Source organism: Medicago sativa, chromosome 5 (assembly GCF_051527215.1).
Source record: "Medicago sativa cultivar Bolivia chromosome 5, Bolivia_mono, whole genome shotgun sequence".
Classification (NCBI taxonomy): Eukaryota; Viridiplantae; Streptophyta; class Magnoliopsida; order Fabales; family Fabaceae; genus Medicago; species Medicago sativa.
The window spans coordinates 31,795,807-31,813,405 of NC_140753.1; the positions used below are offsets into that span (position 1 = coordinate 31,795,807).

At 33.3% G+C, this 17,599-nt stretch overlaps 1 protein-coding gene and 1 long non-coding RNA gene across 3 annotated transcripts; one reads left to right on the plus strand and one right to left on the minus strand.

Annotated features, from left to right (window-relative positions):
• The first annotated feature begins 6,483 nt into the window (after nucleotides 1–6,483).
• On the plus strand, nucleotides 6,484–16,168 carry LOC146921787 (B3 domain-containing transcription factor VRN1-like). Its single transcript, XM_085715077.1, has 5 exons — nucleotides 6,484–6,604; nucleotides 6,754–7,226; nucleotides 7,323–7,485; nucleotides 7,715–7,991; nucleotides 15,816–16,168. The coding sequence occupies exons 1-5, from the start codon at nucleotides 6,515–6,517 to the stop codon at nucleotides 15,863–15,865; spliced, it is 1,053 nt and encodes a 350-aa protein (XP_085571203.1). The 5' UTR covers nucleotides 6,484–6,514; the 3' UTR covers nucleotides 15,866–16,168.
• On the minus strand, nucleotides 10,362–15,764 carry LOC146921788 (uncharacterized). Of its 2 annotated transcripts, none has more exons than XR_015012235.1 (8): nucleotides 15,110–15,764; nucleotides 14,927–14,963; nucleotides 14,734–14,785; nucleotides 14,349–14,412; nucleotides 13,356–13,472; nucleotides 13,010–13,072; nucleotides 11,246–11,341; nucleotides 10,362–10,757 (listed from the first exon to the last, which is right to left on the minus strand). It is a non-coding gene; the product is annotated as an uncharacterized LOC146921788 (long non-coding RNA). The 2 variants fall into 2 exon arrangements; XR_015012236.1 differs by having other exon boundaries at nucleotides 13,356–13,488; nucleotides 15,110–15,758.
• Nucleotides 16,169–17,599: the final 1,431 nt, after the last annotated feature.

The window sequence follows — 17,599 nt, forward strand, 5'->3', positions numbered from 1 at the left end:
TTCTGCATAGTGATGTATGGACATCTCCCATTTTAAGCTCGACAGGTCACAAATATTATGTTTTATTCTTGGATAACTATTCTAATTTTTTGTGGACATTCCCCATTTCACATAAATCTCAAGTTTATCCTATTTTTCAAAAACTGCGAGCTTATATCAAAACACAATTTCAACGTGATATCAAAACAATTCAGTGTGATAATGGTGGAGAATATGTCTCTAATAATTTTCGAAATATGTGTGAACTTAATGGAATTTCCTTTCGTCTCTCATGTCCTTATACCTCTCCTCAAAATGGTAAAGCTGAGCGAAAAATAAGATCCATTAATAACATTATTCGAACTTTATTAATTCATGCATCACTACCTCCATCATTTTGGCAATATGCTCTAGAAATGGCCACATATATCTCTAACATTTTACCAAGCAAATCAATCAATTTTCAGTCACCTGTTTCCATGTTATACAACAAAAACCCATCATATACTCATCTACGCATTTTTGGTTGCTTATGCTTTCCTCTTTTTCCTTCAAGCACCATCCACAAACTCCAACCTCGCTCCACACCATGTGTGTTTCTTGGGTATCCGTCAAACCATCGTGGATATAAGTGTCTTGATATGACAACCAACAAAATTATCATTTGTCGTCATGTCTTATTTGATGAGTCTACTTTTCCCTATGCAAAGCTGCACACCCCTGCAACTAATACCTACACTTTTTTAGACAATGAACTATCCCCTTACATCATCAACCATATCATGACCCACGGCCAAGCCAACCCTCAACAAGGCCCACCGATCCTTCCCTCCAATACAACATCATCATCTAATTCAACTGACCACACTGTTTTGCCAGAGACACCCCATCAAACCATGTGTCCTACCACTCCAATTACTCATTCAAATCTGCCTCAATCACCTCTAACCCCAACTGTAACTCCTTCAACTCCACAATCAGATAATAATCTTCCCAACAATCTTCCTCCAATCTACCAACCTACATCACAAGCAGACTCAAAACCCGTCACTAGGAGCCAACACGGTATTTTCAAACCAAACCAAAAATACTACGGTTTACATACTCACATTACAAAGTCTCCTCTACCTAAGAATCCTGTGTCTGCACTTAAAGACCCAAATTGGAAAATGGCCATGCATGATGAATATAATGCTTTAATTAAAAATGAGACGTGGGATTTAGTACCACGACCACCTGATGTTAACGTTATTCGATCTATGTGGATTTTTAGACATAAAGAAAACTCTGATGGTTCATTTGAGAGGCATAAAGCCCGACTTGTAGGTGATGGTGCAGGTCAACAGGTTGGCATTGATTGTGGAGAAACTTTTAGCCCAGTTGTCAAACCGGCTACAATTCGCACTGTTCTCAGTATTGCTCTTTCCAAATCTTGGCATATTCATCAGTTGGATGTCAAGAACGCATTCCTCCATGGTGAACTCAAAGAAACTGTCTACATGTATCAACCATTAGGTTTCCGAGATTCTACACATCCTAATCATGTATGCCGTCTTCGCAAATCACTATATGGGCTTAAACAAGCTCCTCGAGCTTGGTACAAACGATTTGCCGACTATGCTTCATCAATTGGTTTCTGTCAAAGCAAGTGTGATCACTCCCTATTCATCTACAAGCAAGACTCTAATCTTGCCTACCTCTTACTTTATGTAGATGACATCATCCTCACCACATCCTCAGACACTCTACGACAATCCATCATCTCTCTCCTCAGCTCCGAGTTTGCTATGAAAGATTTAGGACAACTCAGCTACTTCTTGGGTATTGCAGTCACTCGCCACAAGCATGGCTTACTTCTTTCACAAAAGAAATATGCCGAAGCCATTCTCTCACGAGCCGGCATGTCGTCCTGCAAAACTTGTCCGACTCCAGTTGATACAAAATCTAAGATGAGTGCAACACACAGTGTCCCATATGAGGATCCATCTCTATATCGTAGCCTTGCAGGTGCCCTCCAATATCTCACATTCACACGACCTGACATATCATATGCTGTTCAACAAATCTGTCTTTTTATGCATAATCCGATGGACACCCACATGCATGCTCTCCGACGGATATTGCGATATATTCAAGGCACAAAACACTACGGTCTACATCTTTATTCCTCATCTACTACCTCATTAATCTCATATACAGATGCAGATTGGGGCGGATGCCCAGATACTAGACGCTCCACTTCCGGTTATTGTGTGTTTCTTGGAGACAATCTCCTCTCCTGGTCGTCTAAAAGACAACCCACGCTATCTCGCTCTAGTGCTGAAGCAGAATATCGCGGCGTTGCCAATGTGGTCTCAGAATCCTGTTGGTTAAGAAATCTTTTGCTCGAACTACACTGCCCTATTCATAAGGCTACCTTGGTCTATTGTGACAACGTCAGTGCTATCTACCTCTCGGGTAATCCAGTTCAACATCAACGAACGAAACATATTGAGATGGATATTCATTTCGTTCGTGAAAAAGTAGCTCGGGGTCAAGTTCGAGTACTCCACGTACCCTCGAAACATCAAATTGCAGATATTTTTACCAAAGGACTTCCGCTTATACTTTTTCAAGACTTCAGAGACAGTCTCAGCGTCCGTCCACCTCCCGCTTAGACTGCGGGGGAGTATTAGAATATGTCTAGATTCATTGTATGTTTGACTTGTAAATATTCATTAGCAATTCATTAGCAATTGATTAGTCATGAATTATATTGATTAGCAATCAAATAGTTTCTAAAATAGAATCAGCAATGGTTGTATATTATTCACAATTGATATCAATGAAAGAGACAGAATCATATTCTTACATCATGGTCGCCAGCATATTTTCATGTTCATCAGATTGTGATGCTATTCGTAATGGTGATGATGGTGGTGATACTATTGGTGATGGTGTTGATGGTAGTCCTGGTGGGTATCTTCTAGGGATCACTGATTGATATATTGGTGGTGGGTTCACTGAACGAGGCCATGGACGACGGATGCCACTCGATGAAAAATTAGAATGGTATGGTGATGGTGATGATGGTGGTGATACTGTTGGTGATGGTGTTAATGGTAGTGGTGGCTGTGACGGAAAAGGGTAACAAGGTGGTCGTAGTGGCCAATACGGTACCATATCATAATACAGTGTTCGAGGTGGCTGTGATGAAGAAGATGGTGCCATAGAATCATACGGTGGTTGTGGTTTCAGCCAAAGATTTGTTGGTAGAAAAGAATGATATGGTGGTCGTGGTAGCTGCGGTGAATTAGATGGTGCATTGGATTGTGATGGTAGCTCCGTTAAAGATTGTGTTCTTCTTCGCAGGAATGAAAATGGCCTTCGTCGCAATGAAGATTGATGTGGCTGCAGTGAAGATGGTGGTGTCTCTGATGAAGGTAGTGGGTTCTTTGATGAAGATGGCGGTGCATTGGAATAGAATGGTGGTGGTGTCTCTGATGAAGGTAGTGGGTTCTTTGATGAAGATGGTGGTGGTGGTGGAGGAGGTGGTGGTGGATTCTTTGATGAAGATGGTGGTGCATTAGAATCGGATAGTTTTTGTGGTGGTGGTGGTGGAGGAGGTGGTGGGTTCTTTGATGAAGATGGTGGTGCATTAGAATCGGATAGTTTTTGTGGTGGTTTTGGTGGTGGAGGAGGAGGAGGAGGTGGAGGAACGGGAGCCATAGTAACTTTGAATGAAAGGTTATAGTTTTATGCTATGCTTCAAAGAAGATGTATGTTATGCTGAAAGTATATTGAATAGCCAGTGACTTTAGGCTTAGCTATATATAATAATTTGGTTCAGTGTTTAGAAGCTTCGGAAATAACTGTAACTAATTTGCATAACGGTATTTCTAACTAATCAGTTAACAAAAGCTAAGGATCCGAATAACCGTCTCATAGAAATACCGTTATAATAACTGTCTCACACTAGTGTTCATTAAGATTTTTATTTTTATTTTAATTTTTTTAATGGATTAAGATTCTTAAGTTGGTTGTGTAGTTTTATATTATTTATGTATTGATGAATAAAGAGTTTAGCTAGTTATATAATGTACTGAATTTTAAAGGGAAAAAAAAAGGAACAAGTCCACTCCACTCGAGGAAAAAGTTTGATTTGGGTCTTAGAGCATCCACAATCGTAGTTCCCTAACAAGGACTCCTTAAATGGACCCCACGTGACACATCACTTATTTATAATTTTTTAATAAAAGTACCTATTAAGGACTCAATGACTCCAATGGTAATACACTAATAAGGACTCCAATAAAAAGTACTTAAATATGTCCCACTATTTTTACATATTAAACAAAAATAATTTATCTATTACTGATTTTTACAAGTGGGACCAAGTAGTACACATTTTATTACTTCTTTATGCAAGTGGGACCAAGTAGTACATATTTTATTACTTTTTTAAACGTGGGACCCGTTAGTTACTCAAGAGAGAGAGGGTCCTTATATAGTTGCCCGTTCCTTAACGGGGACTCGATTTTTCTTCCTCCAATGGAGGGTCCTTAACGGGGAGTGGTCCTTGTTAAGTAAGGACCCCCCATTGGAGATGCTCTTAGTTTGTTTCAAGCTTTATTTAAGAAAATTTCGCGAACCTAAGATGACTATATTTGGCACAGGAAGTGCTAATAGTCACATAACTCATGCCTAACTTTATAAAATTATGCAAGGGATGGTGTCAACCAGGAGTATTTGACGTCTCAATGTTTGCTCGGGCACAAAGTGTTTGCTTGGAGTCTTTCACATTGCCAAGTTTGCTCGGACACATAGTGCCGGCTTGGAGTCTTTGACATCTCAATGCCCGGGCACAAAGTTCTAGCTAAGAGTCTTAGACATCTCTATGTTTTCTCGGGAATGAAGTGTCGGATAGGAGTGTCGTGTTAGTTTTTGCTCCTTAGTCGTATGCTCCATTCGTTTGCAAGATTTGAGGTCTGCTTGGTGGGTTGGATCTTCGTCCTTTTAGACATAGATAATGGTAGTGTATCTTGTGGAAGAGATGTATTATATATTAATGCTCATGGATGATATTTACCCTAGATTCTTTATGTTTGAAAGAAAAGAAGAAATAAAATACAGTGAGGACTTATCGTTTTGGTGGATTCTCGAGGGACTTGAAATGTCACAATCAGATATTTTTCTTCTTTATGATTTTGCGTGTGATTTTGTTTTGTATGTTGTGATGAACGAAATGCGGTGGAACATGAGGAGGAAAAATTGTTAACACTTGAGGAATTTCTTGAGCACCTGGAGGTGGAAGAGTTTTCTCTTAGAAAATGTTGATGCTCAAGGACGCTAGCGCCATGTTCTCCATGATCGGGGAGAAAATACGACAACCCTACGATCTTCGTGAATTGAAAAAAATATGTTGTTTGTATTGCCTTCAAACAATGAAGAGATAACAAGATATGTGTGGCATTCTTGGAATGAGAATGAGTACGGACCATCACAAAATGTAGGAGAAAACTATTATGGTGGTGAATTTGAGGAAATACAAAGGAATCGATGAGACATTTCCATTCCTTCTAGCATCAATGATGTGACGTAGACCAGCACGATGAGTAAGCAATCAAAGTATGCTCGTATGAGACGGTGATGCGATGAAAGTGATTCTCTCGTGCAATGGATGAGATTCTCCAATGAAGGGAAATTAACCTAAAAAATAGGTTAGCACTCTGACACTCAAGTCGATTAGAAAAATGTAGAAGGAAAGTGTGAAAAAATGGTGAAAATATAATCTTACCTAGGGTGTGGCGCGGAGCAACACTTATATAGTGGAGCACATCTGTAACTAACCCCGAGAAATCTGACGAGATATGCCAAGGACATTTAAGAGGTCATATATATGGATGATTCACATTATATGGATGATTCACGTTGTACGAGATGAGCTCAAGTGTGTGGTGTAGCACATAAAAAATCTTATGATTCCTTGAACACCAAGGATTATGGGTTATTAGACCGCCATGTATTCGGCCGGCGATGTTGACCGAGGTCCAATCCAAAACAGATATTGATTGATACCAAAGATGCATTCATTTTGCTTTTCATATGTCCTTTTGTAACTTCTCAAAAACAGTATGTCCTTTTGTAACGTATACCCCACCTCCAATGGATGGAAGACATGTATAAAACAAAAGTAAATAATGAAATTAGAATTTGAAGAATTAGAAGTTGAGAATTTTAGGAGTAATAATTATTTTTTATTTTTTTGAAAGAAGGAGTAATAATTTTTAAACGGGCGTTCTATCCAAAAAGAATTAAACCGACAAATGTGATAAATTTATGCCGTTACATGTTAAGTTATTACCTTTGGCTATAAGGGAAAAAAAATCTAAATTTATTTCAAAGAATAAAGTATTAAATTCACACTATTTTTAAACCCGATTCATATGGACCATATTATGATTCATTAATTCTTAATAATTGATTCTTATTATATCTATAAATTCCTCTGTTATATAATACTATGCTCGTGTAGTTTTTCCATCGTATCATCACAATGTCTTCTCCGAGTGTTGTTCATCAGTTCCATAAGTCACAATGTTTTTTCAAAGTCATCGTCGAGAAAACCCTTAAAAAGAAAGAGATTGTAAGTGCATGTTAACCTTTTATTTAGTTTTCTACTTTAATATTTTTGGTCACAACCTTTTATTTAGACACATTCATAGCTTTCTTTTTAGTGCAATTGTTGGAGTAATAGTATAATTTTTTATTACTAAAATGTTTACAATGTAACAGATGATTCCTAGGAGTTTTGTGAAGAAATATGGGAAAAAATTATCAAACCCAGTAACCCTAGTTCTACCAAATGGTGATAAATGGGAAGTAAATTGGATAAAACGTGCCCATGACGTTGTGTTTCAAAATGGTTGGGAAAAATTTGCACAACACTATTCAATGAGTTATGGGCATTTTTTAGTTTTTAGACTTGAAACAAGGTCTCAATTTCAAGTAATGATATTTGACAAAAGCGCTTTGGAAATGGATTATTGGAGTATACCAAGCCCTAGAGATCAAGTTGAAAGAAACATTCATCATCATGAAGATGCTGAAAAGAGTGGCGATAAAGACGATTATATTGAGATTTCGGATGAGAGTGAAATGCGAAGATCTTCATCACCTCGACCTCAGAAAAGAATGAAAACCAGTGATGGTCCATCTCAAAGGAAAAACCTAAAGAAGGAAAAAATTAATGTGGATAAAAAAATCAAAGGAAAGTTATAATTTTCTCCTTCATTTTAATTATTCTCCTCCATCATAATGTTAAATTGATACTTGAATGCTGAAAGTATTTTTTTTACAATTTCAGGAGGTAATGGAGAAAATTTCTTCAAAGCAAAGAATGACTCATCAAATGAAGCTATGAATTGGAAAGAAACACTACAAAATACTAAAAGGAGAGCCATGAATTTTCATTCCGATAACCCCTTTTTCATTCGCCCGTTGCATCCATCCTACCTTGAACATATGGTATCTATATTGTTTATTCCTTTTAGAATCAATTTCCACATTTTACTATCTAGTTTAACAATCTAGAAATGTTTTCATATATAATTCATGTATTCCTTTCCATTCTTTTTAGTTTAATTAATGAAGGATTTATTTTTATTCTTCTCAAACAACACAAGAGTATATAATAGTTAGATTTAAACCTAAATCTTGATATTTTTTTCTTGTGTTTAAATGATAATTGGATCAGTTTATACCAACATCGTTTTCCAAAGAGTATTTGAATGGAAAGGATGGGATTGCAACCGTGGTGTTTGGTGATGAGGATAAGACTTGGTCCTTAAACTTCAAGTTCAATGCTACCACTAATCGAGCACTCATAACTTCTGGTTGGAGACAAATTGTTGAGGAATATAATTTCAAAGTTGGTGACACTTGTGTGTTTGAGATGACTGATAGTACAAATATCTTATTTAAAGTCTATATTGTTCGAGCCAGTGATCAATCTTGCTCCGCGCACTTTCAAGGTATTAAATAAATTTATTATACGTTACAAATTATAATAAATAATTTACATATTTACGTTTCAATTTTTTATATGCAAATGGTTGAAAGGTTTAATATTTCTATGAGAAGCCCGTCTACTATAAATCATGTTGTGTTGTAATTATTTTTGTTATGTCACAATATAGAGTTTTTCTTTGGTTTACGGTAAATGTTATTTACTAGTATTCGACCCGTGCAACGCACGGGAAAAAAATGGATTAGTGTAGTGCATTAGAATGTTGACGCTAAATAACAAAATACTTAATATATATTGTCATTCATAGGGAGTGTTTCAAATGAGAGCACTTTTAAAATGAGAGGGTGAGAGGAGTAATTGACAACCATTTGATCAAAATCAACGCTTAAGATTCTTTTAGCTTTAAAACACATTAAGAGCATGTGATTAATTTCTCCTTCATCTCAAACGCGCTTCTCTTTCTCTTCCGATTCCAACATAAAAACTGCATCTTCTCTTCTCTCCCCCAGTCAAACGGCATACCATGGGTGTTCAAATACAGACGACTAACATAAGAATCATTGCTGTGAATCTCTTCCCAAACAAAAATCAAATTAAAAACATAAACTTTTTAAGCATAAATCTTAATTGTTTATAGTAAGATGAGAAATTGGTGACAAAAGTTTTATTTTTTTTTATCGTTTTCTACAATTTCAATAGCATAAATCTTAATTGTTTTTTTAGCATTTTTTTTTTACCATGGATTTGGGAGGTTTTGTTACAATAAATTTCAATTAATTTCTAGAAAAACACCATGAAACCAGAACAGGGATAAAATGAATTTTTTTCCCTTCTTTTTATTCGCTTCTGCTTCTTCATCTGTATCGGTTACCCCTTCTCCTTCCTGCACTTCTTCCATTTCTGCATTTTTCAAGATCTTCTCCAATTCATACCTACGTTGTTATCCCTGATTTGGTTGGTGTCATGTTTCTCAAAAGTTCATGTAACAAAGTCCAAAATCTATGGTTTTTCATCATGGAAACAAAGGTTTTTCTAGATTAATAATTTATATCATTATGAAATTAGTAGAAACAAAATCCCTCACGGCTCCATAGCTCAGAAGAAACAAGATCTCACATTCCCATGGATGCATCCTTGAGCACTAAAATCACTACCAACTGTGCATAAGAAGAATTTTTTAATTAATCCCATTGAAAAATAAAACTGTACAAAGTTGAGTGGTTAATTATTATTGTGTATGTCTAGTACAACAAATTGGGTTTGAGCCATGGAGCTCGAGAGTAGAAAGGTGAAAACCGATAGAGAAGGAGAAGGGGTAAGGGGGGAAGCGAATAGAAAGAAGGGGAAAAATATCATGTGAAATTAATCTTATATGAAGCTTTAAATCTGAACTGTATAATTTGATCTAATGGCTATAAATGAGTCCTCTCATCCTCTCATAATAAAGAGTGCTCTCATTTGAAATGCCCTCGTCATTCATATATATATTTATATGAATATGATGAACTTGTTACAACCATAAAGCAAATGAATGACAACCATCATACTATTTTAGTTAGGTTCCACAATAATGTCTTTTAGTCATCAAATGACCACATTAATGACAAACAAATACCAAGTACATAAATAGCAAAAAAAAAAAACAATCAAAAAATGTCTTTCAATGCATTTGCTTTTATAACTCCAAAATAAACGAAAGATATCTCAATATTATTACTATAGTTTAAACACATGAGTAAAAGTGACCAAAAAAAGATAAACATAAAAAAAAAAATCTTTCTCAACAACAAATTCAACATCTCCTGATGACTTCAAATATCACTACAAAAAATTATTTCTCAACAATATATTCAACATCTCTTTCGATAAATGAAATTTATTGTATATATTATTTAAATATATCCAATATATTGAAACATATATATTGAATACCTAAAACCCCCCATGTTTGAGGATATCCAATATAATGGAACATAAATTAAATACTTATAGCCCCCCGTGTTTATAGAATATAAAACTTTGGACTTAAATCAATAACTATAACCTCTGCATTTGAGGAAAATAAAATTTCGGACTTAAATTAAACTGTGAGATATTGCATTTCAAACTTAAATGGATCGGAGTTCTAATGAATTAAATCAATAACTATAACCTCTGCATTTGAGGAAAATAAAATTTCGGACTTAAATTAAACTGTGAGATATTGCATTTCAAACTTAAATGGATCGGAGTTCTAATGAATGATAGATGATAACATTGCAAGTGACATTGCACTAACTGTTTGATTTTACAACTTACTGAAATGACAGTGAGTTTTTGAACACAAAATTCAGCTATTTTGATACCGTTTGGAAAGAAATCATTAAAACAATGATAGAGAAAATGTAGTTGACATTGCCACAAAATATAAACCGGATAAATATAGGGGTTCACGTAGAAGCTACAAAGATATTCACAGGTTTACTTTCTTTTAAATTACTTAAAAACATTAAATCTGGAAGCTATATTAAGATACACATTTGATTTGAGGATAAAGAGGTAGTTTCAATTGAATCCTTTTCCAGAATAAATCCAGGAGCCTTCGCCTGAGGCAATAACATCTCAACTTTGAACATAAGAATTACAGAGTACATATAGGCCTGTCTTCAGGTTTTTGTTGTACGCATAATAACTCATGTATGCATCGTATGGCTTCAGAAGAAATGCACGTCTCAAATAAATGTGTATCTAGTAGTTCCTGTGGCATGCTTTCAATCCAAAGTCTCCAAACCTAAAGCCATGAAATTTGATGTAGTTACAAACTTTGAATCTATAATGATAGGACACAATTCAAATAGGAAATTCTATATAACAATTAAATTTAAATGTCCAAAAAGATTGAGAGAGTGTTATGGGTCATAAAACCCCTTAATCTAATCCGAAAATACTTATGTGATGTTCGATAGGTACTGTTCATCCTGTTTTTAACTTGAATATAAGAAAACCATACAAAAAAATTCAACCGCTGCATCCAAGAAAATAAAATAAACGACTGTGTTTTTGAAAATTATGTGAGGGACCTGATGAATTGTGCCTAAGGCACGGTAGGTAAGTATTGTCCTAATCTTATTCCCACAAATTATCTCCAGTATTTTTACGCCATGGTCTTTATCTCGAATAGGAAATAAAGTTACCTCATTGTCTTTATCTCTCAAAATGAATCAACAATCAACAATACAAAACGGATGTCTTTCATGTTGAATTGGAAAAGAAGCTTACCAAATGAAGCCATCTCTTACAGAAAAGAAGAGCCCGAATGAAAAATAGTAAAATCTCATTTCATCGCAAGTTTGCCACACAATGTCTTGTTATACCCTACAGTAAAGAGAGACAAAAAAAATTATTCAACATGTGAATATACTCAATTACACATGATTGTCAATTGACATGTCTTGTTCATCACTATTAATTAGTAGACACCCAAGTGAATCGCAGACATACTCATTTTAAACACATCAAAGATGAAATCATTAAGAAAAGAGTATATAATTAAATAAGTAAGCTCGATTCTGCAAATATATAATTAACCCGAGTGAATCGTAAACATACTCATTTCACTCGATTCTGCAAATAAGTTTAAAGAAAAATCATTAAAATACACAGCATATAGTTACATCACAACTATTACATCACTATAAACAAAATTGGGCATCAAAATATAACTCAAAAAATCACATGAGTTGAAACTGGTGGTGAGGTGTTTGATATACTCTATTGACGATGTGGTGATTGCGGTAGATATCCATCCTAGTCAAAATCAACCCATAAAAGATGAAGACCATGAAGAATCATGTGAAGGAACATGCTTCCTCTGAAGAGTCCCCAAAGTTGTTCAATTTTATAGATACAATTTGAAAAAACTGACATGAATTAAGGTTTTTATAACATGGCTAGGAAATCAAAGTAGGATAAACAAAAAAAGAACAAAGAGCTGGCAACTATTCAACATAGGAAAATTTCTAGTTCATAAGACTAAGACATAGAGTGAGACTTATTGATATACACAAAACATGACACAAATTTATTTCATCAAGAGAGATCAAGTAAAGTAGAACCGAAATAAGCTAGCAAACATTTGAACTATTATACACGTTAACCTTTTTTAGATTTTCCAAATCATTCATCCATTATGCATCGGCTCAAATTAAAGTAAACTTCACTTTATAAAATAAATGAAATGTAAAAGAAAAAAAAGGTGGTGTTTATGCAATGATGTAATAATTTTATTGAAGAAATCTCATAGATTAAAAAACTTGTGCCAACTTTGACAACCTAGTAAAGATGATAACTTTTACTTCTACTATTTTATTGATGCATTCTTTAAAATCTTTTCATTTATAACATCAACACATAGTACAACTTGTACAAAAAAATCGCTAAAGTAAAAGTTAAATAATCTCAATCATTGCCAAATTTAAAGAGTTGAAAACAGGGCACTCATATTCGTTGAACCAGTAAATATAATTTTAGTATTCTAAATAACTCTAGTAACAAAAGATGTGTGTGTGGTATCCTGATGAAATATAATTTAAGTATTCATATAATTTTAGTATTCTAAATAACTCTAGTAACAAAACTGAAAAAATAGGTACTAATTCTAGCATCAAAAGATGATGAAATAAAATACTAACTCTTATTTTTAATTTGAATGTGTGTGTGGTATGCTACTTTCAAAAAAATCAAGAGCCAATCAAACTTTAGCCTAAAAACAGAGTTACCATGAAGTTCTTCCAAAAGAACCAATCAAAAAAGACAAACTTTAATTAGTAAAAGTGAAAGAAGAAGGAATAGAGATTCACACATATGCTAATGGTGAATGATGTTGAAAATTCAAACATCTACAGATAATAGCAATTGAATGCAGCTCATGTTAACAAATAGTTACTCACTAACAATCTCTTGTCATTATCATACTTAAGACTTCATGAAACTTTTATTTAAGACAAAATTAATATTAAGACAAAGGAGTTTAATATTAACAACCTGTTGCAAATTGCAATTGCTCCAAATCTTGAGATCTTCCTAATTTGTCCACCTTTAACTAACCTAAAATCAAAACGAAAATGATTCATATATTAATATCAAAACTAAAAAAATCATCATTTTTTTTTATTTAGACATTTTCTCAAACACTTTGTTCTCTCCTGACGTTGAACATAACTTAATTCATATTGAGGTCACTCAAAAATGGGAAATACATAGGTGGCACTAAAATAGAATTCCCTTATCATTTATTCCAAACAAAAACTTACATATTAATGCATCCTAAATAGGATCCTTTCTAATTCAGTTATAAAGGTCAATACGCATAGAAAGAATTGAGTCATACCAATCAGATGCATCAAAGTCCTCCAACTATCATTTGAGTTGCTTGTTCTCCCAAGAAACTCCTATAGTGAATTATTATAATTTATATCACATAACTCCAACATTTTTAATTTGCAATCTGCCATGAAATAATACTAAAAAATTAAAGTTAATGTAATTAAGGATGTGAAAGTATGACGCTTCAACTTAAAAGTCACTATTAAGAATTCAAATTAGTCTGAGTTGCTTCTAATGAAAGTTAAACATGATTAAAATCCAAAATCCCAAATATCATAAAGAAGCAAATCATTGGGCACAAAAAATAGCAAATTCAAAGTAACACATGTAACAAAGTAATACTACTTCATGCTTCATAAGAAATATGAATCATCACAGATTTTTTTTCTTCTACAGTATACAATACAACATGATTAAAGCCATCATTCATATTCATTTAAAAATACAGACTTGCAGCAACCAAAACTTTGAAAATGAGGCTAGTACTTACATGTTATTGGTAGTTAAAAAGTCTTTCAAGAGCATGAAGAAGCATGTCGTATATTGATATTAAATTTCCATTTGACAATACCATTACCAAAACAAAAATGATAATTCATAACCAAAACATGAATTGGAGGACATTTTCTTTTCCAAATAATCTAATGAGGGTCATAATTTGTATTATCCAAACAGAGCTATTAGTTTACTTTCCCCTAAAGAACTAATTAAAGAAATGGAATCAATGCTAATCCTGAATCATTGCTAATACTTTTAATTTGAAAGTGACATAGTTGGAACTTTGCAAGTTTGATAGGCATATAACTGAAAAAGTGGAAATTTCTGGATTAAATATTGAAAAAATAAGTCTAATTGGTAAAAGTGGAAGAGTGATAATCACTGTCCATTATATGATATGCTTTATTACATGTTTCACATGTGAGCCAACAATGAAGAAGCTATAATCTATCCTAGCAAGCAAACAATGAAGAAGACAATAGAGATTAATATTAACAACCTGTTGCAAATTGCAATTGCTCCAAATCCCGAGATCTTCATAATTTGTCCACCTTTTACTACACCTAAAATCAAAACGAAAATGGTTCTATATCAATATCAAAACTGAATTACTGATGCTAACAACCTATGATATTTGAAGCTAAAATAGCTAGATAAATGCTCATTGTAATTTACAAAACAAAACAATAATTAATTAAAGTTTTACAGTTCAAATGGAAAATAAAATCTGCAGCTGTTACATTTTCTGACTGCAATGGAAATTAAAACATGATGTGAGTAGTTTTCTTCAACTATAAATAAAATTTTACTTGAATTTTTTTTTTGACAAAATTCAAAACATAATGGATCGGTAAATCTAAAAATAAAAAGGGAGGAATCATTACCTCCACCAGAAACAATATCATCCATTACTTAGCAACATATCCAAAATTCAAACTGCAAAACCAAACAATATCAATACTCATAGAGATGAATGATATGATAATTAAAAACAACTGGAAGAAAATTTCACCCCAAAGATGGGTATTTTCGGATCTGATACAAAAACGGGTTAGGGTTTTAAAATTCAAACTTCACCTTGCTTATTTCTTCATCAATTTCTTCTTGACAAAGCCTATACACAAAGGAATTAACTCAAAATCAGAAATTAAATGCAAAAAACAAAGAAGAAAAACTATCTATTAAAATTCTGGTCACCAACATGTTTATTTTCGGATTTGAGGAAAAAAATGGGTTAGGATTTCCATATTAAAATTTTACCTTGCTTATTCTTCTTCCTTGATTTCATCTTCCTTTTCTGTAGAATGGTGTGGTGATTTTGTGAGAGGGTTGAGAATGATGGAAGAATATGGTTTATAAATTATCTCAGAAGTAAACTTGATAGATCTGTAAATGAATGAGTGGGATTTGAAGAGAATGAAGAGAGGAAGATTTTGGTGGTTTTATTTTTGGGTATTGGCAGACGGATTATGAAGAGAGGATGAAGAAAGAAGGTAGGAAAAAGGCTTTCATGGAGGGGGTGAGCGAAACGTGAAAGAGTGGGAGGAGGAGAGAGAGAGTTGTGATGAGTTTGTGGGTGTGGGAGGAAGAGAAAAAGTGAGGGAAAAAAAGGAAAGAAGTTTAGAGTGAATGAGAAAGAAAGGATATAGAAAGTGATGTTTGTTGGAATAAGAGAAAAAGTAGGAGGGAAAGAATGATTTGAAAAATTTTGAAATTTGAATTTTGAATTGAAGAGGGAAAATGTGTGATAATGATATTTTATAATTTGTATTGTGTGAATGTTTAAAGTGGCAATAATAAAATTATTTTTTAATGATGATGTGACATGAAGAGGCTTGAGGATGTGACACATTGGATTGATGCAAATTTTTTTCCTATTTGTTGTTCCATGCTTGTATATTATTAAGATTAAGATTAAGATTACATTCTTTCAAATAACATTACAAATGCATATGTATTCTTGCAGATTCTGGAAATCCTAAAATGAAGAGGAAATCAAATTCAAGACAAAACTGATATATGTATCATTCACAGTTGAGGAAACTTTTTTTTTTTGGAGAGAGAACAGCTCAGGAAACTTGGAAGTGTCGATTTCAAGACATTGCTATCGAGATTTACCACGTTACAAGTCAATGTTTCTTATTTCTATTTCTTTTTTATTATTTCGTCAATAAAATGTTTGTTCAAAATGCAATATTTCATGTGGACTCTTGAGCATTAAGATGCAGTTTATACATATTCAGTAGAATACTGATCTTCTATGGATATTGGAATACTTTTAAATGGTTATTTTTATGAACTTTAAATAATTTTATTTTGGTGAACATGACTTTTAAATAAACCAATACATCAATTTTAGATATAAATTTATATATCTGAATAATCCAAATTTACCATCCCTCTTGTTACTATTATTATACAGTACTTATAAGTTGTTACAAGGCGGCTCTCATGGAGAGGGCCTAGAAATTCAAATACGGTATACGATGTTTCTTTCATAAAATTTTCATTTATCTCGTTGAAATTTTGAAAGATATAATTGGCACATTCAGTCTAGAAATGTGGCATGTAGTATAGATTTTTCATTTATGTTTTTGTTAAGTTTAGAACCTAAACTGGATATGTAACTTGTAACAGATTTTGAGTTGGATTTAAAAGGATGATTATTTATTTTTCGAACTTTGACCTTATATATTTTTCGAAGGATAAAACTTGTGCATTTCCTATGTTACTTGAGAAAATCTATCACATGACACAATCACATATCAATATTTTTTAGACACCCTCACATAAAAAGAAAAATTGTTAAGTCACATCAATTGACATTATTCAATTTAATTCTTTAAAACCGTTTTATAATTTGACATGACAACACAAAATGGCAGTCTTATTTATTCTAAATAATAATAACACAACGGTTTTAATTATAATAATATTTAATTGATTTACCTTTTCTTTTTAATTCTTTTATTTATGCTTTTAAGAGAAAAGATTACAATTTTTCATTTTACTCACACACTCTCTCTCATAAGCACTTTACGGAATCATTTCACATAATCACTTCGGCACAATCACTTCCCTCTCTTATAAGCATTTCATTGAATCTCTTCTCATAATCACTTCAACACAATCTCTTTCTTGTATTCGCTGTTCATCAACATCACTTCTCATCGAATTACATCATTAATGTTTCGAACTTTGGCATTATCTCAATATAGGATGTTTCAAACATGTGCTTGTCAATCTTCCATGACGTGTAGCGGATAAAAAGAAAATAAGAAAAAAAAATTATGTTACCGTCATATCTCCTAAAAATGCAATATAAATAGAGTTTAATTGTGATGGACTGTCAGTGTAAAGGCTCTTTACACAGTCATCTAATGCCATTCTGCCATGTCATATACTCTTAAAATATGTTTTTTTTTTTTTTAAATAACTATAATTAAATCTGAAGGTTGTGAACTACCATGGTTCCCACTATTCAATATATTCACTCAATGCAGGGGTTTATATTTAGTATACATTACTTATTTGTTATATGATTCAATTGTATAGTTGAATAAACATACACGGATTCCATCTCAGATTCAGCTTTTGGTTTTATATATGTGAAATCAACATGGAGATACTTACAAATAATTTGTTTCCAACCCAAAATAAATGATCCGGTCCAAAATATTGGTAGCCAAGAAAATCTGGGCAATCAAAATCAGTTGTTTGGCGGATCCTAACTCAGTCAAAACACGCCAA